The sequence below is a fragment of the Astyanax mexicanus genome, chromosome 12 (genome assembly GCF_023375975.1).
Source record: "Astyanax mexicanus isolate ESR-SI-001 chromosome 12, AstMex3_surface, whole genome shotgun sequence".
Lineage (NCBI taxonomy): Eukaryota > Metazoa > Chordata > Actinopteri > Characiformes > Acestrorhamphidae > Astyanax > Astyanax mexicanus.
In genome coordinates, this window is record NC_064419.1 from 10,259,211 (window position 1) to 10,284,949 (window position 25,739).

The 25,739-nt window shown below is 38.3% G+C and overlaps 1 protein-coding gene across 3 annotated transcripts in view; it reads left to right on the forward strand.

The window, feature by feature from the left end:
• The window catches only part of bsna (bassoon presynaptic cytomatrix protein a), a 183,540-nt gene that overhangs the window by 18,893 nt on the left and 138,908 nt on the right, over positions 1–25,739 (forward strand). For all 3 annotated transcript variants that reach the window (XM_049485661.1, XM_049485662.1, XM_049485663.1), the window contains exon 2: positions 14,188–14,713. In XM_049485661.1, coding sequence (XP_049341618.1) covers positions 14,188–14,713 — 526 coding nt within the window. The remainder of the gene's footprint in view (positions 1–14,187; positions 14,714–25,739) is intronic.

Consider the following 25,739-nt stretch of genomic DNA (forward strand, 5'->3'; position numbering starts at 1 on the left):
CAGAGTAAAAGAAATCCCATGCTTCATCTACAAAAGGAATTAACTGGAATCGATTCCAATTAACATTAATTATATCTTGAATAAAATTATCAACATTCATATTCTTATTCTGTCTCAATCTAATATACCTAGGAGGAGAGCGTGGAGTTTTAATTTTCCATACACAGAATATGATCGAATGATCACTCAAACAATCTGACATAACACCAGATTTAATTATTCTTTCTGGGTTAGTCACCAGTATCCAGTCAATTAAAGAAGAAGACTGGTTGACCACCCTAGTGGGTTGATTAATTAACTGTGTCAGATTTACACTACCAAATAAATGTCTATCTTTAGAAGATGAACGGTCCAGCCAGTTTCTATTAAAGTCTCCCAAAATGATCATTTCACTGTGCCTCTCAAGAGAATTAATAGTTGACAAAATACACTTAGTAGAGTCAATTGGAGCATGAGGAGGTCTATAGATATTACCAATAATTAAGTGTTTCTTATCATGAAAATTAATATGAATAAACAAACATTCAAAGTGCGCTGGCTCTACTTTAGGAGCAACACGCACAGAAATCAATCTTGAAGAAACATAAGTAGCAACTCCACCTCCTCTAGATGCCCTATCAGCTCTATATAAAACAAAATGATCTATTTTTATATCATTATCAGAAATATTGCTATGCAACCATGTTTCAGAAATAGTGACAATATCTGGTTTATAGAAGTTTATCCAGGCTCTAAGAAGATCAATTTTTGAAACAAGGCTCCTAATATTTAAATGAATAACCTTCAATCCTTTGACTAATTCAATTGTACCTACTTAAATTGCAAAAAATATAAAGTTGAGTTTGAAAGGAATATGATGGAGGAAAGAAGAGCAGCACACAGACACACACACACAGACACACGCAAACAGACACACGCACACAAATACACACACACAGACACACGCACACAGACACACATGCCTATGAAGTAAAATAATAATAAGAAAAAAAAAAAAAAGAGTGAGCAACAGCAGGTTTAGTCTGCACATAAATAAAAAGAAAAAAGAGAAGGGCCTTTTCATTCATATTATAAATAAATAGATAGAAAAATCAACAAACATATGAATAATATATTAAACATTTAAATGCACTTAAACAAAGCCAGGTAACAATGCAATGTCCATTCATAGGTGACAGACTTTTGTCCAGACAAACAAAATCAAAAGACAAGCAATTTGCCTAATGATTTACTCACTAGATCAGAGGAGATGACGGTAAAGTTTTGACAAAAAGGTCAGCTTCTTCAGGGCAACGGAATAGTTTTGGCTTTCCATCCACTGTGACTCTCAGTGTACAGGGGTACAGCAAAGAGTATTTAATATCAGCAGCACGGAGGATCTTCTTGACAGCATCAAACTCTCGACGTTTCTTGACCAAACCAGCACTGAAATCAGGGTAAATATGAATGCGGGTGCCGCTGTAGGTTAGCACCCCTTTTGCCCTTGCCAGACGTAGGATCTTTACTTTGTCCTGGAAATGCAAGAACTTAACCAAGATGGGTCTAGGAGCAGATCGAGCATTGGAGCCAAAAATAGGAGTGCGGTGAGCCCTTTCAATAACCGGCATAGTGGAAAAGTTTTCACATCCCAGAAGCAATGGAATCATCTTGTTCATGAACACAATCATATCTCTTCCTTCACTTTTCTCTGGAACACCAATAAAGCGAAGGTTGGATGACCGGTTTCTATTCTCTACATCTTCCATTTTGTCTTTCAAGTAGGCATTTTCTTTTTCAAGAGTTTGTACACGTTTAGTCAAATCATCAACATTGTCTTCATTCGAACTCACCCTTTGTTCAAGCTCAGAAATTTGCTCACACAATGATTTCAAAGATCCTTGAATATTTTGAAGTCCTGTTTGAATGGTCTCAGTCTTTGAGTCAAAGTGAGCAGTCATTTCAGTTTTAAACTGCTTAATTGCATCCAATATTGTTTGGAGGGAAGCCTCAGCCACATGATCCATTGTGTGAACCAAACAATTGTCTGCACAAGGCAAAACAAAGCTTCCACAACAGCAAATATCCAGCAAACGTCAAATATTAAGTTCATAAACTAAAAAATAAACATAAACTGATCAAAAGAACCAATTAATACTGGCCCAAATGGGAAAAGCAGACTAAACCCAGCAGCAAACACTCAAGGTAATCCAGCCATGGCGGCCAATTACAGTAATAATACTGTTTACAATGTCCAGCTCTTCATTTTTTTAACTCTTCTTTGAGAGGGAACATTAGCATGAATCAAAATAAGCCATTATGCAAACATGTCTCTCTTTCATTGAGAATCCAAATGATAAACAATATGAAAATATTACAAATGAGTCACATAATTACAGAATAAATATTCTCGTTCTCCAGTTTTCAAGGCAAACAAGCAAAGCAGTAATTTGAAGCATTCAACTGTCAATCAACATCTAATACAGACACAAGTCTTTCTTTCATTCTCTGATCCAAATATAGTGTTTAATGGTACCAGTGTGCTAAAACGACCATCCCTGCTAAGCCTAATAATATATTCATTCTAAAAACTGAGGTGTCGGGTCACTTTTTGTAGGATTCTGGCCACGTAACACGTCTTTACGTACTTACATCACATGTACAGCCTCTAAAAGAGGATCTAGCTCAGTTTTACTGAACGCGAGCGGCTGGTGGAGCAATGGAGACTTCAGAAGAGGAAATTCAGAGCTCAGTAGCTCATTCACTCATAGTGAAAAACTACAAAGTGTGTTAAAGTTAAAGTGAAGTTTCTGATTGAGTGCACGCTCTATCTCTCTCTCTCTCTGACTGAACATAACCTGGAATCGGAAAGGAGACATCACACCTGCCAAGTTTAAAATGATTCTTCCGCACGCTTAGTGTAACTACCCATACTCACCAGAAAGGTCCCTAAATCTCCCAAATCGTCAAGAGTTAATAACTTAATGTGCCACTTAATGTGTTTGAGAGCATCAGTTGTAAAGTTGTGAAGAGGTAGAGTTACAGGTATACAGTGAATAGGCATATTTGAGTAATGTTCTAATCCATGTTATGGCAAGAATTTCTAAAATAAGTAAAGAAAAAAATACTTGAAGAAATAGAGGTAAATCAAAAAAAAGTAAATTAGCAAATTTTGCAAGTGCCTTTTTAAAAATGTTGTAATGAAACTGGCTCTCATCAGGACCACCCCAGGAAAGGAAGAGCAAGAGTTTCCTCTGTTGCACAGGATAGGTTCATCAGAGTTACCAGCCTCAGAAACTACAAGTTAACAGCTCCCCAGATAAGAGCACCTAAATGCTGCTTCACAGAGTTTTTTTTGGTTTGTTTACCACTTTTAAATTATTACATGAATCCGTATGTGTTCCTTCATAGTCTGGATATAGACTTCAGTATTTATTTACAATGTAGGAAAAATGTGTGTGTGTGCTTGTGTGTGTGTGTGTGTGCATAGGTCATAGAGGGTGGGCTCTCATTTATTTCTCTCTGTAGGCATAGCTCGAATTAAGAATAAGAAACTGACTCATAAAACAACAAAAGAATAACAGATTCATAATATCCTCTGCAGAAGCTGAAGCACATTTTTAATTCATGAAACCAGAACCAGAGCCACCCTTTTGTGGCTTTGAACTACGACTTGGTTGATTTGTACACTTTGTGATAAAGGTTTTGTTTATTTATATCATTTACACACTCTGACAGGTAAAACAATAAACTGCAGGGCTTTGTTATTTTATTCATGCTATTGTTCAAATCCTCCAACAAGGTAGAGATATGCCAAAGATTCAATTGTATTTCATTCATTCCCTTCAGGTCCAATTATGACATTTGTCTGTTTCTATTTTACATAACCATTTCCAGACTCTAACTTTAACAGAATATTCCCATATCAGTTTATAGAAGTTAATAGATTTTATTATAGCTGCCAAAAATGGACTGTTTTAGCTCATATTTTAAATATAAAAACACAACCTTCTGTGATTCTATGAGAACAGGATATGACACAAGACATTTATGTGTGTAAAAAAAACAATGCAGCATATAGTTTAATGGGAGTAGAAGCACATTTTAATGTAGATAATACACTGACATGCCAGATGTCATGTGGCAGGAACTAGTATTATGTCCCATAACTTTTGCCACGTTCCACAAAAACTAAAGAACCCAGAAGTTTAGAAATGGAATTTTCTCTCAATCTGGCACCCACTACCAGAGCTTGCTTAAAATCTAATAATTTATGTGGCCTTGCCATGATCACACGGGCCAATGTTCAACCTCATGATTACCAGTTTACAAACTGCTATCAGTGTACAGCTCTGGAAAAAGATAAGAGATCACTTAAAAAATGATGAGTTTCTTTCTTTATTTCTTTCTTTACCTCATTAAAAACCAGGGTTATTCCACCAAATATTGATTTCTGAACTCTTACAGCTATGAACTCTTAAATGCTGTCTGTTTATAGAATAAAACCACCATGTTAATTTTACTCAAACATATAAATAGCAAAATAAAACTGAAGTGGTCTCTTATTTTTTGTTTACCCAAGCTGTGATTGTCGTGTAATTAATGCCACAAACATCACAGTAAAAAAAGAGACCATAAAAAGACCTTTGTCAGAGACAACAATTGTGGTAAGAAGGCGGGGCTTAAACGGACATGTTCAAAGCTTTACAACTGAAGAAAACGAATCTCAAAATCAATGCAAAATCTCAGACATTTAACACAATATAAAAATCCCAGCCAGACCCATTTTTCACAGCCCAAAAATGGGACATGTCCAGGAAGGAGAGGACGTATGGTCCCCCTGTTAAAGTGCAGCCAGCTCCCGGTTCCTATTCACATTCATAATTGCTCTGACAGGTAATTTGTAACACCCATGATGAAAAATGCAGAACACACACCTGTCATCTCAGCCTTTATGCAGCCTCTTCTGTTCCAGTGAGCATCCACCTGGCCTGACCAGACTCAACCCTCCTGGAACTGACAGACTTCCAAGATGTCACATCCAATTTCACTCCCCATGGAAATCTGATGGTTCTTGGATGCACAACATAGTTGTGTGTAAACAGTAAACGATGCCTCTGTGCTATGCTATGCTCACTGAAGGATTGATAGATTTAAAATAGATTTTTTTTTTTGCTTGGAGAAAGCTGGACTAATCCTATAGTCTTATGCTAACTGTATGCATGGATGAGAATGTAAAACAGCAGAGGACTTCACACAGTAACCCTCTCCTTTTTTTTCTCCTCTCCATGGTTCTTTGAGTTCTGCTGTAGTTTTTCTTTGATTTGATTTCACAAAACCTTTTAAGTGATCGCTGATCGCTAACATTCAGACTTTTTTACAGCCACATTTCTTCCTTGAAGACGATGGGTCCCCACTATCCTTCACTCCGGTTTTTAATAATGTGTTGGACAGTTTTAAGCCAATTTAAGGGCCCTATCGTACACCCCACGCAAGGCATGTAGCGTGGTGCGTTGCCATCGTACACCCCGTCAACAGTCCGTTTTTACGACTTGCACACGCGTCCTTAAAATAGCAATGGACTTTTGGAATATAATAATGCTGATGGGCGTGGTGGTCTGGAAATGAGGTGTGTTCAGGTACATTTCTGGCGTGTTTCTATTTTGGCGGCGGAAAAACAGATTGCATGATTGATCCTGTGAAAGGACGTCGAAATTCAGCTGTCACTGGCGCGCACCCGGAGCTGAATCACATCACCCTGCGCCCTAAAATACCCCATACCATCACTTCCTCACCACAGTAAAAAATAAAAACCTTACCCAGAGCCTTCAGCAATCAACTACAAAAATAAAATATACTTTAAAATCTGCACAGTAACTATAAATTATTATTAGTTATATTTATTTCGGTCAGTTAAAAGGATTTATATTTCTGTTCGGTACACAGACTTAACTGTAATATAGCAGATATATGCATTCTGCTGTTTAAGAATTTTAACAGATGCTTATTCTCACTCAAATGCTGAAGTTTGGTCAGTTTTTGTCAGGCACGCAAAGCAAAGAATAACCTCTGTCTTCTAAATAAAACATTGTAATAAATAAGGAAAATGCATGTTATAAACTCACTATTAAATGATATATATTTAATGATAATTAATTAAGAGAAATCAGTCAAAATGCGCTGCACCTCTCTCTCTCTCTCTCTCTTTTCTTTTTCCTTCTGCAGCGCGGAGCTGAATTCAGCGCGAAATAAAACAAAACTCAGTTCAGTTAAATAAAAATAAGTAAGGACCTGTAATATAATCAAATATTGTCAAATATAAAGAATAGGTTGAGGTTTTGATGAGCTGTGGATGTGTCTTTCCACATGGCTGATTAAAAAATGAGAAGCAACTCATTGCACCAGTTGAGGTTCGATAACTTGTTGCCAGCTGAAAGATAATCACCCATGCAGTAATTATCCAAGAAGAGGCTTGTACCTATTTGCTTAGTTAAATCCAGGTGGTGACATTTTTTTTTTTTGGTCAGGCATTGTATTTAATCAAGAACAAAAATACTGAGTTGAGAAAAAACCATTCTAAATTAAAATAAGTTTTTGTGAAAATTTTACATTGTCACAATACTATTATCTTTTTTTTATATTTGTTATATAGTGTATTATTTTGGGCTTCCCCCTATTTTGCATTGCTGTCGAAAAAACACAGCCTAATATACAGTGTACAAATAATATGACCTAGCATACATGGAATACCCATAATTTATGACAATATTTTTATTGATAAGTTGTGTAAAGCTTCTCTGAGACCAACATTCAGATTCATGTTTGTGTGACTCAATCTGCAGTTCAGACACACAGCAGCAACATGTCCAAAATCAGTCAGTGCCTCTTTGAGTTATGTTTTCTGTAATAGTGTTTTCTGTAGTTATTTGGAATTCTACAATTTTATCCTGGTTTTTCAGTTGCCAAATGTTTTTTATAGATCATCAACAAAAACCTCTGTTTTAAGGCAAAATTGGTTTCCTAAGTGCGGACCACGCCTTTAGAAGTAGAGAAAGATAAAGGATAAAGGGGAGGGAACTCAGGGAAAATTGGGCTGGAGTTCTGAAGTGCGTGCTTGAAGAAGCGTGCAGTTATACCCGCACCTTTTTATTTAATAAGAAGTGGAAGAGTAGATAAAGGGGGTTGTTGGGGAGGAGGTGGGTTGCGAACTTTTGGCACAAGACGTAGTTATTTAGGGCAGGTATTTATAGGGCGGTTGATTAATAGGGGGTGGAGTATAAACTGCTAAAAAGACTCAACAAGTGATTGCAGAGTGGTCGCAGACGAGTCACAATGTCTAGCAGGTTCAATATCTAAACCAGTCTGTGACTCTGAGTCAACAGCAGTGAGTACCTACAGCCAATGGGATCACGTAGACAGAGAACCATGTGTCCAGCCAAAGTATCTTCTGTATGACCTCACTAGATCTTTTCTCATGTTCTCATGCTTAAACATGTTTTTGGTTAGCGAGCAGATGTGATTTCTCTGTGATTCCTCACAGTGAAAAATCAAGTGATTCGTGACCCTGTATTGCTGAACAGTCGTGTAACCTGAAAGCCACAACAACAGAAAGCCTTGCGATTACAGCACAATAGTGTGAACAGTGTGAATGACACAACGACCTGACAGTCATGTGACCTTTCAGCCAATTAGCATTCACTATTCTGGGATTCTGAGGCAGAAAGGCACCCTGTCATAGCTGAGTCAAAGTTTAGTAATCTAGCCTTCTGTTGCTTGTAACTAATGACAACACAGCTAAATGATCATATCTAGAAGTGAGACGTTCATACTGTGGCTATGTCAGAGTGTAGATATTCTTTATTATATTCATGTTTCTCATCACATTCCTACATATGTCATTCTTTTAATACAGCCAAATTAAAAATCCTTTTCTAGATATAAAAAAGTTAAGATTTCATGTCTTTTTTTGGCATAAATGCACTCTTTTATATTATATATTTTTAAATTTATTTAATAGATTTAAAATTGACAATAGGGTGCACAAATTCTGCAAAATGACTGTAGGTGACCTAAAAATAGTATTATGGGCTTTTACCAAAAGGACATGGACCAGATATATTCCATCAGTAAAAATTAGTCCTAAGTGGCCTACACAATTAATAATTTCGGTCCTCTCCACATTTCTAGTTAAACTGAGTCACAAGATGTAATTTTTTTATTTTAAAAGGTTTAATCTGTGTGTTTTGTTTCGGAGACGAGTATTTTTAAGCAGCTATCAGAAAAATCTCATCACAGTTTACATGATTAACCTACCGTTACCTTTCTTTTAGAAAAATCTCTGAATATCCAGATCTGTTTTAACATCAGCAGCTCCGACTAGCTGCCTGAACTCACAGCGAGGGGGGGCTTCAACACACTGACTCTCCTTTGCAAGCTGATTGGCTGTTTCTCCAGAAAGGCGGGACTTTCTCCTTGAACCGGCTCCACGATTGGTTAAGAGACACAGAGCGGTCAGTGCCCTGTCTCCTCAATAATATATATTTTTTCATTTTAATATAATACGGGAAATTTACGGGAAAATACTAATACGGGAGGACGGCGGGAAAGAGGAGTAAAATAGGGTAGTTTCCCGGCCAAAACGGGAGTCTTGACAGGTATGGTGTATTCATGCATAATAGAGAATTGTCTGCCTCACTTAAACTCTAATGGCATCTGATAGATATATTATAGATAATATACTATAGAATGTAGAGAGAAATAATGTGAACATGCATGGCTTCATAATATTAACATAAATATACTTGCATATTGTAGTGTGTGTGTGTGTCTGTGTGTGTGTGTGTGTGTGTGTGTGTGTGCTGACTCATTCTAATATTCCTGTGATGCAGCCAAGAGAGCTTGATGTAGCTTAAAGCAGAATGAAGGTCATGGTGATTCTCCATGTGTGTGCATGTGTGTGTATATGTGTGTACGTGTGTGCATGTGTGTGTGTATATATGTGTGTAAGAGTGTGGACAATATTGCTTGCTCTGCTTGCTCATATTACTGTTGTAAGCGACATGGGAAGGTCGTTGTCTGACACACTTTGTCCGTACTTGATGGAATGACACTGCAATAGAGGGTCACTCTTAAACACACTCACTCCGTCTCTCTCTCTTTGTCTCTCGCTCTCAGTATTGGGGCATGATCACATGACTGTACTGAGCTCTGCTTACATGTGTCAACACATATATCACACACAGCCATACAGTCTCTATGTGCATGTGGCTGTGTATGATCTTGGGTGTGTGTTGTGTGACATTGCTTTAATGGCTCATAAAAGGAGAAAATGCCACTTGCTCTGTTTAGTTTTTTTGTGTGGGTTTAAATGATACAAAAATATATTAAATTTGAGATGTCCAACCAAAGCAAAAACAACTGGATGAATATCAAGCAGCTGCAGAAATGTGGATTCAAGTTATTTTATACATACTAAGCTTTCAATAGGTTTTAATTAAAGGAGAACACTTTTGGTGTAGTAAAACATGATAAAAAGTACTTACCTTTGATGAATAGCACACCTCCAGTCTCCCACAGCGTTCCAAGATCCACACATTTTAACAGTTTGTTCAAACACCCTTCAGACTGGGTAATAAGGGGCATAACTTGCCCTGATAAATAGCTTTTTTCCATTGTTATCCAGCTCAAAGTATCTCCACACTTTCTTGCTAGAATCCGGAGAGCCCTGACATTTAAAACAAGGCATTTAAAACTTAAAAAGTACACAAGAACCTTATTAAAACCACTGTTTACATCCCATAATGCTAGCTTCAGCTCAGAGCGCCGCCATCACTGATACTTCATCTTAAAGTGAAGTAACATAGACATATATATATATACAAAGACTTAGCATAGTCTGCCTCCTGGCGCCGGCTGCTACGCTATTCAGAGTCTATGTATATATATATGTCTATGTTACTTCACTTTAAGATGACTAATGAGCAACATCACATATTTTTAGCCCTGTTTTAGCGATCTATGACTGTTGGGGTCTACATAGGTAAAATTAAGTCAGTGGCGCACCTGTGCTTTCTTTGGCCAAGATAGCAATATGCCAGAAATTTGCCTCAACACAACTCAAATCCGGACCACCACTCACCTAATCAGCGTAGATATATTCAGAGGTACTGCTGCTAATTAAACGACAGAGGCTCGTGGCATGAAAATAGATGTAAGATAGCAATGAGCATCACAATGCACCTTTGTGCAGGGTGTAAGATAAGATATCTTATAGCGTGTGTGTGCTTTAATATCATCTAATATTATATCCAACCATTCTGACGACCACTCTCATTGTCCAAATCTACACTCATTCTCATTACTTAAAGTTGCACCAATTGTAATGATCCTCCAACAATCTGAACTCACTGCCAAGCAGGGTTGTTGCTGATTGCAATCAAGACCTCACAGCAATGCTGCAAAATACAAAGTCTAGTACAAAGTCTTGCTTTAAGTAAAAATTAACAAGTTGCCCCAGCATTGTTGGGCATAAAGTGTACATTTATACACATACCTATATTTAGACATTACAAATAATTGATTTTTCTTAAGTTTTTAAGTCTGATCTGCATTAAGATTTGCTCATGAAGTCAACTGACTATAATAAGGGTAGAATACTGTTGTTCTATGAAATATACAGCACATAGCAATTAAATCTAGCTGTTAAATAGCATAACTCTTTTCAAAGGAGCCAACAGTCAGCCATCCCACCTCTCCTGGAGTTTCCATGAGTTTCCTGCACAGTGTAGCCAGAGATCATTCTGATTGGTCTGTTTTTGCATATGTATGTGGTTGGTTCATTTATAATTAAAAACTGTCAGGTTATTGTATTTAGTTTATTGGCCAAATTAAGAGTCTAGATGGTCCACAGTCAGCAAAGGCACGAGTTAATTATGTGATTCTCATGGTCAGTGAGAAAGTCTTAAAAAGACAATGCTAAACCCACCCCAACAGTGGAATACATTAATCATACTAATTTATATACTAATTGACCGTTTATGCTAGAGATAAAACAAGTAAAAATGCAGGGATGTTCCTATATAACTGGCAGATCTCTGCTTTTGACAGGTATTTGTTTCTGAGAGCACTTGCAAATGATTCAGATACCCAGTCTGAGTGTGTGTTTCTGTTGAGTCATTCTATGACTGGTTCAGAATGGCAGGTTGATATATTTTAATCATATATTGTCTGCTTTTGTCTGGAATATCTTTACATGTCACTCGAAGCCTATTTTCCGTGGTAATGAAAATGTCACTGAAACCACACTGCGCTGTTATGGAAGGTGATAATGTAACACATCAAATCAGTGTGATAACATGACTGGTGTTAGCTTGTTAGCGAGCTGCTTGTTAGCTAGCGCTGTAGTCTACTTCATGATATATTTAGAGCTGGAAGTGTTAGATAATAGATTTGATTTTTAGGCATTTCATTTACTGAACACTTTATTAGCTGACCCCTCTTCTACCACCACCAGAACACAAACACACACAGCCATAACATTAAAACTACCTCACTATGTCGCACTATGTCCATTTTATCAGTCTCTATTTACCTATTTTCTACAGTACAGTTTTGTAGTTCTATAAATAAAGACAATTGTTTATCTCTTTTTTTTCATACCTCATTATTATCCTTTTACCCTGTTCTTTACTGGTCAGGACCGCACAAAGCAGCTGTTATTATTTGGGTAGTGGGTCATTATGGGTCATATCAGAAGATTTACCCTTAAATTAAACAAATTATACTAATTAAACTAATCAATACATACCAAAATTTTGTGTGTATTATGTTTAGAATTTTGCAGAAACATTGCATATAAATGTAAATATAAAAGTAAGGTCAACATGACAGAAATGAGCATGCCTAACAAAATAAAAAAGAATAAAGAATGTGAGTCTTAAAGTCTTAAGCAAAGATTACATTGTTCAAGCACAATGACTGTTTAGTAAGGGAGTGAGGGAGGGATTTCTGTAGTTTGAGTTGGTTTTAATGGAAACTGCGCTAAAATATTGTTTTCACAAGGTCAAAAGGTACATTTGTCCAACTATCGCTGGATAGTTGCCTGATTAATTCAGCAGCTGGGCGTTAGCCAGCATGGAAAGTGGAGACTAATTGTTGTGCCTATTGGGTAGCCTGGATTGGCTGGCCCTATAGCCTGCTAAGCCCGGTAAGCTGTACCACAAATGTTTCAAGCCCAGTTGGCTGTGTTGCTAGTTTTACTAGCCCAACACCTGACTGGCTGCAGCGCTGATACTGCTAGCTAGAAGCTCCAAGCCTGGTTCCTGAGGACGTGAATGCCACTAGCCCAATGCTCCAAGCCAAGTTGGCTGCAGCATTATTACTGCTAGCTGGACGCTCCAAGCCTGGTAGCTGAGAACACGAATGCTGCTAGCCTGACACTCCAAGCCTGGTAGCCAGTGACAAGAATGCTGCTAGTCTGATGCTCTAAGCCTGGTTACCGAGGACGCAAACGCTGCTAACATGACACTCCATGCCCGCTTGGCTGTGTTGCTAAATTTACTAGCCCAAAACTCCAAGCCCGGTTGGTTGCAGCATTAATAATACTAGCCGGACGCGCCAGACCTGGTTGCCGACGACACAAATGCCACTAGCCTGATGCTCCAAGCCTGGTAGCTAGGGACAAGAATATCGCTAGCCGGATGCTGCAAGTCTGGCTACTGAGAACGCAAATGCCACTGGGCTGACAATCCAAGCCCAGTCAGTTGCGCCGCTAATGCTTGATGCTCCAAGCTCAGTATCCAGGGACAAGAATGCCGCTAGACGGTTCTCCAACTTGGGTACTGAGGACATGAATTACGCTAACCCGACAATCCAAGCCTGGTTGGTAGCGCCACTAATGCTGCCTAGACCGATGCTTAAAGTTGGTGACACCCCAAATGCCGCTAGTGTTGTCACTAATGTTACTTTGTGATCCTTCAAGTTATAGAATCGCCTGTATTAATTGGGTAGTGGGTTTCAGCACTGTAGTGTCACTGGCATGGTTTTTGCATACTTTAAAATAACTGAATAAATAAATACATGAAGTTGATTTTAAATGATCTATACCTTATTCGTGTTTATAAATATATATGACAAACTAAAACCTGCTATAGATCTTGTTTTATGTCAGTAGTAGTCAGTTGTAACAGTAATGTAAATTCTTACTCTTATTCATCTTACACTGTACTATAGAAACAGCTTAATTTCACTTACTGGAAAAAAACATATTTTTCTAAGAAATGGCATGTAATGAAACTAAGTAAAATTTAGTAAAAAATTACTTTTATCTAAAAATATAGTGCAACATTTTTGCAATCATATTTTTAAGCAATGTCAGTTTATAATTTGTAGTAAAAATGAACAAAAGCTTTGTGGGTTTTACTTAAAAATAAGATAAAACTAGCACATAATAATTTTTTGAAGAGTGTATGTCCAACAACTATCTATTAATAGCTGCTCTGTGGTGGTCCTGTAGGGTCACTGGAATACAGGGTGAAAGGAGGATAAAAAAGAAATGCAGTGAAACAGACACAGGACTGCAGTTTGTATTTACAGAAAGGCATCCACACTGCTGATGAAATGGACAGTAATGATAAAAAAACAAGGTATTTTTTTATGAAGTGGGCAGTCGGTGTATACGTACACACACACACACAGGTATTTTAGGCTTATCTAGAGCAGGAGAATTGAACTACCCTCTGAATAATCTTTTTTTTTTATAGCACTTGGAATAAGGAGCAAAAACAGGTCTGAACAAACACAGAGCTGACTTTCCTGGCGCTTTGCCTGCTGGATGAGTGATAATGACTGCCAAGACTGTAGTTATTTATACCTTCAAAACAAAGACACAGCGTGGTCTTTTTACTCACACACACGCAAGAGAAAAACAGTTAGAAGTTATTTATGTGTCCTTCTGACCATAAATCCAAATTTATTTAGCATTTATTCTTGAGAAAGAATGTTTTATAAAGGTAAATCTTGTTAATGTCTCTTTGTTATTGTACTGTGCACAAGAAAAATGCACAGTACAATACATTCTACAATAGACTTTTACAATAGACTGGCCTAAATATTGAAGACAATATTTTACCTAAACAATAAAGAAAAAATATATATATATATTTTTTGTTTATTGAATCTCATTCTCTCTGTCTGACTTGTGTTCTCTTTCAGACTGTCTGGAGCTCCCCCAAGTCCCAAAGCTGGCTATGGGCCCACCAGTGGCGTTGGTACGGGTGGGGGCATGGGAGGCATGGGTGGAATGGGAGGAATGGGGGGCATGGGTGGGATGGGAGGCATGGGAGGCTTATCAGGACGAGGAGACCCCTACAGGTTGGCCACCCATGAAAGCCCCAGGCCCTCTCCAACCCCTCAATCCCAGACACAAGCATCCTCCCAGGGCATGGGAAGCGACCAAGGTCCTGGCCAGCATGCCTCCAGACGAAACCTTCAAGTGGACTTCAGCAGTACGGGCCGGTCCGGTCGATCACCATCCGTGTCCCCAGACCGAGGCAGTGCCCCCAGCTCGCCCTACTCCGTCCCCCAGATAGCCCCCATGCCCAGCAGTAAGCTGTGCCCGATCTGCAATACCACAGAACTGACCAGCACTGACGGAGCACCCAACTTCAACAAGTGCACCCAGTGTCGCACCACCGTCTGCAACCAGTGTGGCTTCAACCCTAACCCACACCTTACAGAGGTAAGAGCTCCATGTTTACATTAACAGTATTTTGGTAGAAGTTCTGGTTAGTAAAATAGACATTAGTGTGAATTTTGTACAAAATACAGCTTAAACTTTTATACAATGCCTGACCAAAAAAAGGTCACACCCTTTAATTTTTGGTTTGAGAGCCTTTTGCTTGGATTACAACCCAAATTTGCTCTGCAATTGTTTCCAAAAGCTTCTGCAATGTCACATAATTTTGATTTTGTTGTTGATGATTGATGATGGGAGATTTAGAGCACTGTGTAAAGACTTATTCAGCACATCCCAAAGATTCACAATGGGGTTCATGTCCCTAAACCCTGCACTCTTTCACAATCTAAGCCCAATTAATCCTGATATTGTCATCTTGGAAAATTCCCGTGCCATCAGGGAAGAAAAAATCCATTGATGGAATAATCTGGTCTATATTCAGTATATTCCGGTAGTCAGTCATTTAGCACATACTGTTGCTGAACCTAGACCTGACCAACTGCAGCAAACCCCACATCTTAGCCCCGCCCCTACAGGCTTTAACAGTAGCACAAGGGATGATGGGTGCATCACTTCTTCAGCTGCCTCTCTTCTTAACCTAAAGCTCCATCACTCTTGGCTCACCAGGCTTAACACATGACCTTCTTCCATTGTTCCAGAGTCTAATCTTCCCTAGCAAATGCTTTTATTGTGGTCTGCCTCTGCAGCGCCCTCACAGGTTCAACTGTGCTATCACCGGAAATGACCTATCCACTTACTTTGGTACTTTGGGCAGCATCAGCCTCTACTGATGACAGATCAGTATGACTAGAAGATTATAGTTGTTGTATTAGCTATATTTTAGTAGCTTTTGCACATGTGGATGCTTTGTCTTTATGAACTCATAAGCTATAAATGCATCATATACAGCTCTGGGAAAAACTAAGAGGCCACTTAAAAATGATGAGTTTCTTTGATTTTACCAAATTGAAAACCTCTGGAATATAATCAAGAGGAAGATGGATAATCACAAGCCATCAAACCAAACTGAACTGCTTGATTTTTTGCACCAGGAGTAAAAGCATAAAGTTCTCCAAAAGCAGTGTGTAAGACTGGTGGAGGAGATTAAAAACCAGGTTTTTTCCATTAAAACTCTTAAAACTTTATGAATATGAACTTTGCATTTTTCTTTGCATTATTTGAGGTCTGAAGGCTCTGCATCTTTTTTGTTATTTCAGCCATTTCTTATGTTCTGCAAATAAATGCTCTAAAAAACAATATATTTATTTGGAATTTGGGAGAAATGTTGTCTGTAGTTTATAGAATAAAACAAGAATGTTCATTTTAATCAAACATATACCTTTAAATAGCAAAATTAGAGAAACTGAAGTGGTCTCTTAATTTTTTCCAGAGCTGTATTTTCTTTGATACCAGTTATCATTAAGCCTACTCTGAAGACCCTCTCTCTCTCTGTGTCTGGCTGTAGCAGTGGTTTGCCTCTTTGAAGCCAGCTTGTCTTGTCGCACTATACTCTCTGTCTCTCTGGCAATGTTTTGACAAGTGTGATTGGCAGCGGTGATGTTGATGCCGTTGCATGAAAGGGAAGAAAACACTGTGTGTGTATGTGTGTGTGTGTGTGTGTGTATGTGTGTATGAGCAATGCTGGTATGTTCTTTGTAACTTGCTGCATCACGTTAGAAGTTGTACATACAATATCAAAGACAAGTATCAATCTTTTTTGTAGAGTTTGGAGTTTGATGTAGTTTGTAAAACATTATTTTTGTTTTCAGGATGAACTCCCTAGTGTATATGTGGAGACTGAGCCACACATGTTGATTTTGGATTTTGTTTTTTCAGTTTTTACTCTACACTTCAAAAAAACTAAATATTAGCAAGTGAAATTATCTCATTTTAACACAGTTCATCTTATTTTAACTTTAGGGCTTTATCGTATGTCTTAGGAAAGGGGGCAGGTGGTACAGCAATTAATTATTATTGTCTTTTTCTTAATTGTTCTTTGAGGGGGGTTGAAATTAGCTTTCTTACGTTTTATTTTATTTTATTTTATTTTTCCATTCCACATTCCTTAAATGCTACAGTCTCTGTTTATCTGTTGCACCATTTAAGGTGGAAAGGGAAAGTTAGCTAACTAGCTAGCTAGATAGCTACTGAGATTAACTACTAGCCATTTTTGAATGCTTGTTTTGAAGAGAATGGCCATAAAACATTGATACTACACATATAACTGTGGTAATATTTAATTGTTAGCAAAGAAAATACTCAAATTTTCTTTGGTCGCTTGCCAGTGATTCTGTTAGCCCTCAATGTTGAGTATGTTTCTGAAAAATCTCTATGTAAAAGGCCATGTACCCCCAACACATCCCATTACCTACTCCTTCAGCCTAACAAGAATCGGGACACCCTACCCCTAGGCTTTTAATTTACATAATTAAAAGATGGGTAGGGCTATGTGGTAGCGCCAAGGGGTGATATATAGGATTGAGCCTTAATTCCCGAAAGTATCCTGCACTCGCCTAGATTGCGTTTGGTGATATAAGGCTTGGGTGGAGTTGCTTGACCATAGAAACCCTATTGCTTTTATACAACAGTTTATTTTTTACAAAATGAATAAAGAAAATAAATCAAAGAACTTTAAGAAAATCAGTTTGAATATGTTTTGATACGGACTGTGCCTTCCGCCAAAAAGTAGTTCCACCACAACTTAACTACAAATCATTGTATGGTTCAGGCAGACTAACACCACTAAAGTTAGCTTGAAAGCAAACTTGGGAATAAGCGAAGATTGTAACGCCAGGAGCTTAAAATAAGGCTAATACTCTCCTCTCTGTGGAGTCGTCTTCAGTTGAAAGCTGTGCATTTTTTGAGCATTTCTGTTTGTTTTGCTGGGTGGTCTTGGTTAGCTTGCCGGTGTGGCTGGACTGTGGGTAGGTAATTGGAGTCAAGATATCCGCGCTTCGAAAATTCCCAGTCAGGGTAGCTTGCTTTAGCTCAGCATTAACTTAGTTTAGCCTAGCCTGGTTGGTTAAGTTATCGTTCTGGCTGTCAGACGGCATTAGCCGAGCGAATTTTTCCTTCCCTTTTTTCCATGAGTCAGCGCTGTGGGCAAGTGTGCCGCAGCTGAGCGCTAGCCTGTGCTAAGCTAATGCTGCTATTGGTGCTGGTGGAGGCGATGATTCAAAACTGTACTGTGTGCTGTTACTCGGCAACTCATCGGCGGAGTGATACAGGTTTAGTGTGAGAAGGCCGTGATGTTATCACATATATCATCACGGCTAGAACTCTTCTCAACCAATCAGATTGTGAGGTCGGAACTAACTGTTGTATAAAATATCACTGACAGTTGGCTGTGGAATATTTAGTAGTGAGTAGTGAAATTTCACGACTGGACACTGGTTTACAGGTGCTGCATTCTATCATGGTACCAAACTGGAGTTCACTGAGCTCCTAAAAGTGACCCATTTATTCACTGTTCTATTTTTTTTTAGAAGCAGTCCCAGCATGACTAGGTGCTTGGTTTTATACTGTACACCTGTGATCGTGAAAGTGATTGGAACACCTGAGTTCATTGAATCTCATGGGTGACCAAATAATGTCTCATCTCTGCTTCTGTAGAGCAGTACTGTTACTGTCTCCAGGCCCTGATTCATGTGTATCAGCGTTTGTGTTGAGTGTAATTGTTGGAGCGTAGTTGTGTACATCTTTATAAATGTGTGTGTGTGTGTGTGTGTGTATGCTGGCGTGAGCTCATGTGTGAGTGCGGGGGGTGTTCAGGAAGCAGGAGTAATGTCTCTCAAGGCTGTGACAGAGTTTCCATTAGTCTGTTCAGACTTGGCGGTGCGCTCAGGTGTGAAGAAGGGAAGAAACGCCAAGGGGGAGGATGAGAGGACTGGGAGGGGCAGTGGGGGCTGTATTGACATTTAATGAGGATGCTGGTGAGAGAATGAGCGTGAGAAGAGAGAGAGAGATTCGCAGGGCAGAGGGGCGATACAAACACAACCGTGAGAGAGAGAGTGAGTAAGGAAGAAAAGAGTGAACGGGAAACGGGAAACAGAAAACGAGAGAATGAGGAGAGAGAACAACAGGAGTGAGAAGGAAGTGGGCCAGGGCGAGAGGCTTTGAGACAGTGGGGGGGGGGGGGGGGGGGGGTCAAATTGTTCGCCCTTAGGCCAAACTCATTCTTAAGAGGCCAAATCCACTGAGTGCACAGTCCACAGGCTTGTTTATTTATAAATGTAGTTGTTTATTTACTTGTTTTTTCTGTGGTTATCAGGTCTGGTGGGTCAGCTGGGAATTGTCCTTGGAGACAGAATCAATTCAGGGCGGGACAGACCCACTTCTATAGAGGGGGAAGAAGTGCACACTTTTAAATAACGCCCACTGTACTAATCTCTGTCCACAGTAATTATTTCAAATTTCAGTTTCAAGTTTATTTGTATTATAAGATGCACTTAAAATCTTTTAATTTTCTCAAAAATGGTCAATGCGCCTTTTAATCCAGTGCGCCTTATGTATAAATTTTAACAGTCTGGTTGTAAGAAGCAGTAAAGCCACTCTGCTAAAGTACAGAGTTATACAGAATTATACAGTACAGAGTTTCAGTTTTGTTTTCCAGCAGTATTAGCATTAGCTGCTAACCGTGCTAAGCTCTAAGATCTTTGGCCATCCAGAGGTGAGTATTATCGGCCTGTAGCCTGCTGCTAACTCCAGGTAACACTGCTGAAGAAGCATTAGCATTTGCCATTAGCAGTTAGCTGCTAATGCTAATGCTTCAGCTTTAGTGGAAATCTGGAAATCTAAGCTTAAATCACCAATAAACAGTTTTCAGGAGAGAAATCTGTGTAGATTCACGTCCAGCGCTCGTATGACTTGTCTGACTCATCTGAAATGTTTTTTAAGAATTACAGTTTTGTTTACTTAACTTAACATAGGTTTATAGCTCTCGACACCCAGCAATAAGAACTGCTGAATTAAAAAAAAAACATGGGGACACCCCTGTGCCTTACTAGAGTCGCATAAAATGTGCCTTATAATCCGTTGTGCATTATGTATAAAAATAGAACAGAAAATAAATGTTTAATTATACAAAAATACAATACAAGTCAAATGTTTGATTAATTGTAGTGTAATACTACAGTAATACTAATGTCAAACCAGAATACTGCAAGTTTTATATTTTATATTCTTTGAAGTTGCACCTCTTGCTTAGATAGAGACAGTTCTGCACATCTTGGCTGCATTTTCTCGGTCAGCTTTATAAAGTAGAGTCACCTGGAATTTAGAGTTAACAGCTGTGCTGAACTCGTCAAGAGTTAATTACTTGAATTTCTTGCCTCTTAATTTTATTTTGAGACCATCAGTTGTGAAGTTGTAAAGAGACAGAGTTTGGATTCAGTGAATAGTCCTATTCGAATCATGTTCTAACTCTAAGATTATGGCAAGAACTATTCAACTAGGTAAATAAATTACTTTAGGACAAAATGAAGGACAGTCAATCTGAAAAAAAATTAAGAACTTGAAAAGTATTGTCAAAGGCAATAGTCACAAAGAAAATCAAAACCTTTTTGATGAAACTGGCTCTCATCAGGACCACCCCAACAATGGAAGAGCAAGAGTTACCTAGTACTTTGTGTGTAAATGTTGTGAATTGTAGGCATATTCTGCAGTTTAAAATCAGTAAATGTTGTTTTATGGTACTCTGGATCCATGCTATAGTTTTTCAGTTTTTTCAGTCGCACTAATGCAGTTCATTTCTTAATGCAAACGCATGAGCAGTAATGAAGCACCATCTTGATGAACTATATTGACATTATCATTATGTCACATTTATGTAGGGGATTTACATTTAAGTGCCATCTTAATGAGATTGAGATGAATGATGATAATGACATTAGTGCAGATAAAACAGCTGGTGATGAAGATATTGATGTTTTAGCACTTCAGAGTATGACGCTTAATTGTGGTGTAAATGTAGTTATGAAACTTCCATCAGTCTGGTTAGACAGGTGACAGGAAACTCTAATAGTTAAACATCCATTGGTATTGGGTCAGACAGGTGAGCAGTCAGTATTTTGGAGAAAGGAAGAAAGATGGTATTAGTTTTAACTGGATTTATGGAAAACAGAAAAAATGCAACATTATTAAATTGTGGCTAATGACTGAATCTCATGAATGTCAGTGACAGATCTGAAAGTAACATCCTAACTAAAGAGAGAGAGCCAGAAGGTAACATAGACACAGAGGCACCTAAAAACACTGACGTCCTCCCACTCCACCCTCAACAAACCTGTGCACCAAAAAAAAAAACCTCCAAAAAATGACAGAACAGACTCAAAATAACAAAAATAAGCAGTTATATAAGAATAAACAAAGAAGTCAGCTCTCAATATATTGTAAGAAAAGTGACCAGACTTTTTTAAATTATGTAATATATACATTTTAAGATTTGCTGTAAGTCTCTCCAAGTTGGAAATGATCTGTAAGGAGATTAAACCAGTGTTTAATTGAAATGTTTTGAGTTCTGTCTTTCCAGTTCAGCAGTATTCCTTTTTTAGCGATGGTTATTGATATTATAATAAATGGTTTAAGATGATTGGGTGCTGTAAATAAGGAAAAATCATTAATTAAAATCATATATATTTTTTCTTTTCTCCCTCCTCTTCCTTCGGTGTATGTAAATATATGTGCATCTATGAATAATAAAAAAAATAAATAAATAAAAAAAATAAACAACACCTGGCCCCTGGGTGACAGGCCTCCAAAATCCAGATAATCTGAATACATTCATGTTTCTATTTCTCTCTTTGCAGCTTTGGACACTTATATACAGTACAGGCCAAAAGTTTGGACACACCTTCTCTTTTTGAATGCGTTTTTTATTTTATTTTCATGACTATTTACATTGTAGATTCTCACTGAAGCATCAAAACACATGTGGAGTTTTATGTACTTATGTACTGTTTGGGGTGAGCTGGAGCACAGAGTGAAGAAGACAAAAGGGCAACAAGTGCTAATAAACACCTCTGGGAACTCCTTCTTTCAGGACTGTTGGAAAACTTTAAATTTCAGGTGGCCACCTCTTGAAGCTCATTGAGAGAATGATGCCAAGAGTGTGCAAAGCAGTAATCAGAGCAAAGGGTGGCTATTTTGAAGAAACTAGAATATAAAACATAAGAACATAAAACTCCACATGTGTTCATTCATAGTTTTGATGCCTTCGGTGAAAATCTACAATGTAAATAATCATGAAAATAAAGAAAACACATTAAAACAGAGAAGGTGTGTCCAAACTTTTGGCCTGTACTGTACATTTAATTGTACAGAGTACTTTTAATGTAAAAATAATAATTGCAATAGTAAATAAATGTGTGAAATTCTGTGATTTGAGAAAATTCCTCTGTTCATTTTGTTTATTTATGAAATACTGTAAAAATATAAAGAACAATTACATAAAAAAAGCAGACCTGAGCACCAGCATCGGAATTTACCACAGTTCTCTACCTTTCAGACCTTAAGGAATCTTAGAAACTCCCCCTTTTTTACATTGTTTAAAGTCCTGTGCTGGCTTTCTTCATTTATGTATAATTCTAAACGTGTGAAACATTAAAACATGTGTAATATATAACAGAAATAGTTTTACTGTGAATTCTCTTCAACCACAGCTGGATCTAATGTTTAGTACAGGAAAAACTGGAGCTGCTGGCAGTCTCCCAGAGTAGAGACCACTCTCCTCGTGTTGTATGGTCTTGTGCCCCCTGCTCTAATTTTAGCAGTGATGTTAGCAGTAGGGTGCTAATGGAGAGACACATTTTCCTTCATTAGCTTTTTGTTGCTCAACACAGCCTCTTCTCCACGCGCCTCAGTCTTGAGCGGCACTGGCTGTGCGACAGATGACTCACTCGCCAGCTCTCACACTGTACATTACACCATCTTCCTCACATGCTTTCCTTTGATTTGTATAGTTCTGTGTTTCTATGATATTTTTTATTATTAATCAAATTATGTCATTTATTTGAATTCAAGGTTTATAGGTCCCACTTTATAATAAGTGTCCCTAAGTACTATGTAATAACACGGTAACAATCCATGTAATTACAGTGTAACTACTAATGAAGTACACATTGTTACAGATTAACTACAGAAGTACAGGTTATGTAATTACACATTAAGGTTAATTTTGACTTGTGTAAGCACACATGTACCAGGGTAAGTGTACTTACACAAGTACTTACACAAGTAATAGAGCAAGTATACTTACACATGTGTAACAATGTGTGTGTACTTACACATGTGTAATAGTGTGTGTGATAAGTTGAGTAGAAACTTATCCAACAGCTATTGTCTACTACACACACACTATTACACATGTGTAAGTACACACACATTGTTACACATGTGTAAGTACACTTGCTCTATTACTTGTGTAACACACTCACCCTTAATTACACATGGGTAATTACATTTAGTAGTTAATCTGTAACAATGGGTACTTCATCAGTAGTTACACTGTAGTTACATAGATTGTTACCGTGTAACTACATAGTACTTAGGGACACTTATTATAAATTAGGACCGGATCATTTTTTCTGTAGTAACTCGTAACATGATAAGAATGTCATAATCAGATATTAAAGAAACATGCCATTTTCACACCCTGGGTTGCCAGGTAAAGAACACAACAGCATGCAAACAGTGTGATGTAGCCATTTCACAAGCTAATTCTCATTTAGTACTGATTGTTCCTTTAAACATCTGTTTAGCACCCTTGGGCCTTAAAGTCTGCAATGATTCAGCTCTGCTTTGGCCATCAAAAATAGATGTTTCTCAGCTGGCCCTGGTTTCTACGAGATCTAACAATCACAAATTGTTAAAATGTTTAGGTCAGGGGCTTTGAAGGCAATGGCAAAACGTAGTGTGCACCTACTTACATAGTATACTGTGGATTTTGAGTTGTGTTTAAGATCATTATTATTTGGCCAACAACGAATGTTTTTTGTGCCACTAGCTGCAACACAACCCAAAAGCACGTTCCATCCATGCCCAGGAAAACTGTTGGAAACTGTTTGTACAGTTTTTGCATGTTTTTTATGTTTTCTCTTGAAACATACCTCATCACATCAAACCTTGTATCTTTACTTCGTTAATGAGGAATTTGTAGACCTTAAACACACCAAGTCAAGTCAAGTCAAGTCAAGAGGCTTTTATTGTCATTACATCTGAGTACAGGTACAGAGTGTAATGAAATAACAGTTCAGTTCTGTGTGAGTGTGTTGGGTGTGAGGTGGTGGGGGGTTCAGCTCTGTCAGTGGAGGTTTGGATGCTCCTATATCTTTTGCTGGACGGCATAAAGCAAAGAGTCCGTGTGAGGGATGGGTGGGGTCGTCCACAATGCTGGTGGCTTTGCGGATGCAGCGCGTGGTGTAGATCTCGTTGATGGAGGGAAGAGAGACTCCAATGATCTTCTTAGCTGTCCGCACTATCCGCTGTAGGGTCTTGCGGTCTGAGGTGTTGCAGTTCCCAAACCAGACGGTAATGCAGGTGCTCAGGATGCTGTCTACAGTCCCTCTGTAGAACATGTTGAGGATGGGAGGTGGGAGATGTGCTTTCCTCAGTCTTCGCAGGAAGTAGAGCCACTGCTGGTGAGCAGTGAGGTGAGGCTCTCTGCAATGTGAACACAGAGGAACTTGGTGTTCTTCACAATTTCCACAATTTCCACCAGACTTGGATGTGGATGTTGCTGAATTTTGGGGTGAAGACTGTCTGATTGATGTTTTTGTAGGTGTTGCTGCACTGTAGAAAAATCTGTTTGCATGTATTAATATCAAAGTCGTTCGTTCTAAGGTTGACATACTTGAATATTTCTTTTTACACCCCCACTCCTCACACTAATATAACTCTGCTCTCCACTTTTACACCAAAGTGATGGCACCGCAGAATTATGAGTGTGCACAATGGGTTACCCAATGACTCTCATATCACAGTGTTTACAGTTTACAAACAGGTTTACTAGATTAAATTACTAGAAGTTACTTTTTTGCAGTGCACCCCCTGATATCTTATATAAACATACTTAGATGTCAAGTTTTCAAAAAACTTTGTGCATCTAGATGGTCTTACACAGTTCACCACAAATTTTGAGTTTTACAGAAAATCCCCATCTACACTATTTTGCCAAAAGTATCTATTCACCTTCATTGGGTTTGGTGATATAAAGCTTGGATGGAGCTGTTTGGCCACAGAAATTCTCCATTCCATGAAGCTCTCTACACTACTCTATTGTTCTTGATCTAATCTGAAGCTATATGAAGTTTGGAGGTCTGTAGTGATTGACCGTAGTGACCCCACTCTGTTATTTTTATATTAAGAGAGTGAGTTGCTGTCGTTCCCAGTTGCTTCCACTGTGTTATAATATCACTGACAGTTGGCTGTGGATTATTTAGCAAGTGCTGCATCCAATCACGGTTCAACGATGGAGTTCATTGAGCGCCAGAGGGTGACCCAATCCTAATTACTAATTACTAATGTTTGTAGAAGCAGTCTGCTCCTGCTCCTGCTTTCATACACATGTGAACATGGAAGTGATTGGAAAACATGAATTCAATGATTTCGATGGGAGAGCAAATATGCTTTTGCCAATATAGTCAATACAGTGCATGTCTGGAGGGTTTGAACATACCCAGCTGTTTGAACAATATCCTATAAGCAGACTTACCCCAATGCATATTCATGAGCATTACTGTCTCCAGTTTGGGCAGAATATGTGCAGAACGACTTCTATAAGCCAGAAAGCAGGGTCAGGATCCTCATGTGCAGTAGCTGCTGGGTATGATTTCAAGCAAGAATATATTCAATTCAGTATTACAGTACCTCTCTGTGGAAAAAAAGAATGATTATGAAATTCTTATTTAAAGACAGGAAATAGAATAGAAAAACAGAAAAGAGAATAAGTATTGTTTTATTTCTTTGTAGAGAAGACTTTGGTAACACTTTCTATGAATGTCATCTCTATAAGACTCTATAAACATACTCATAA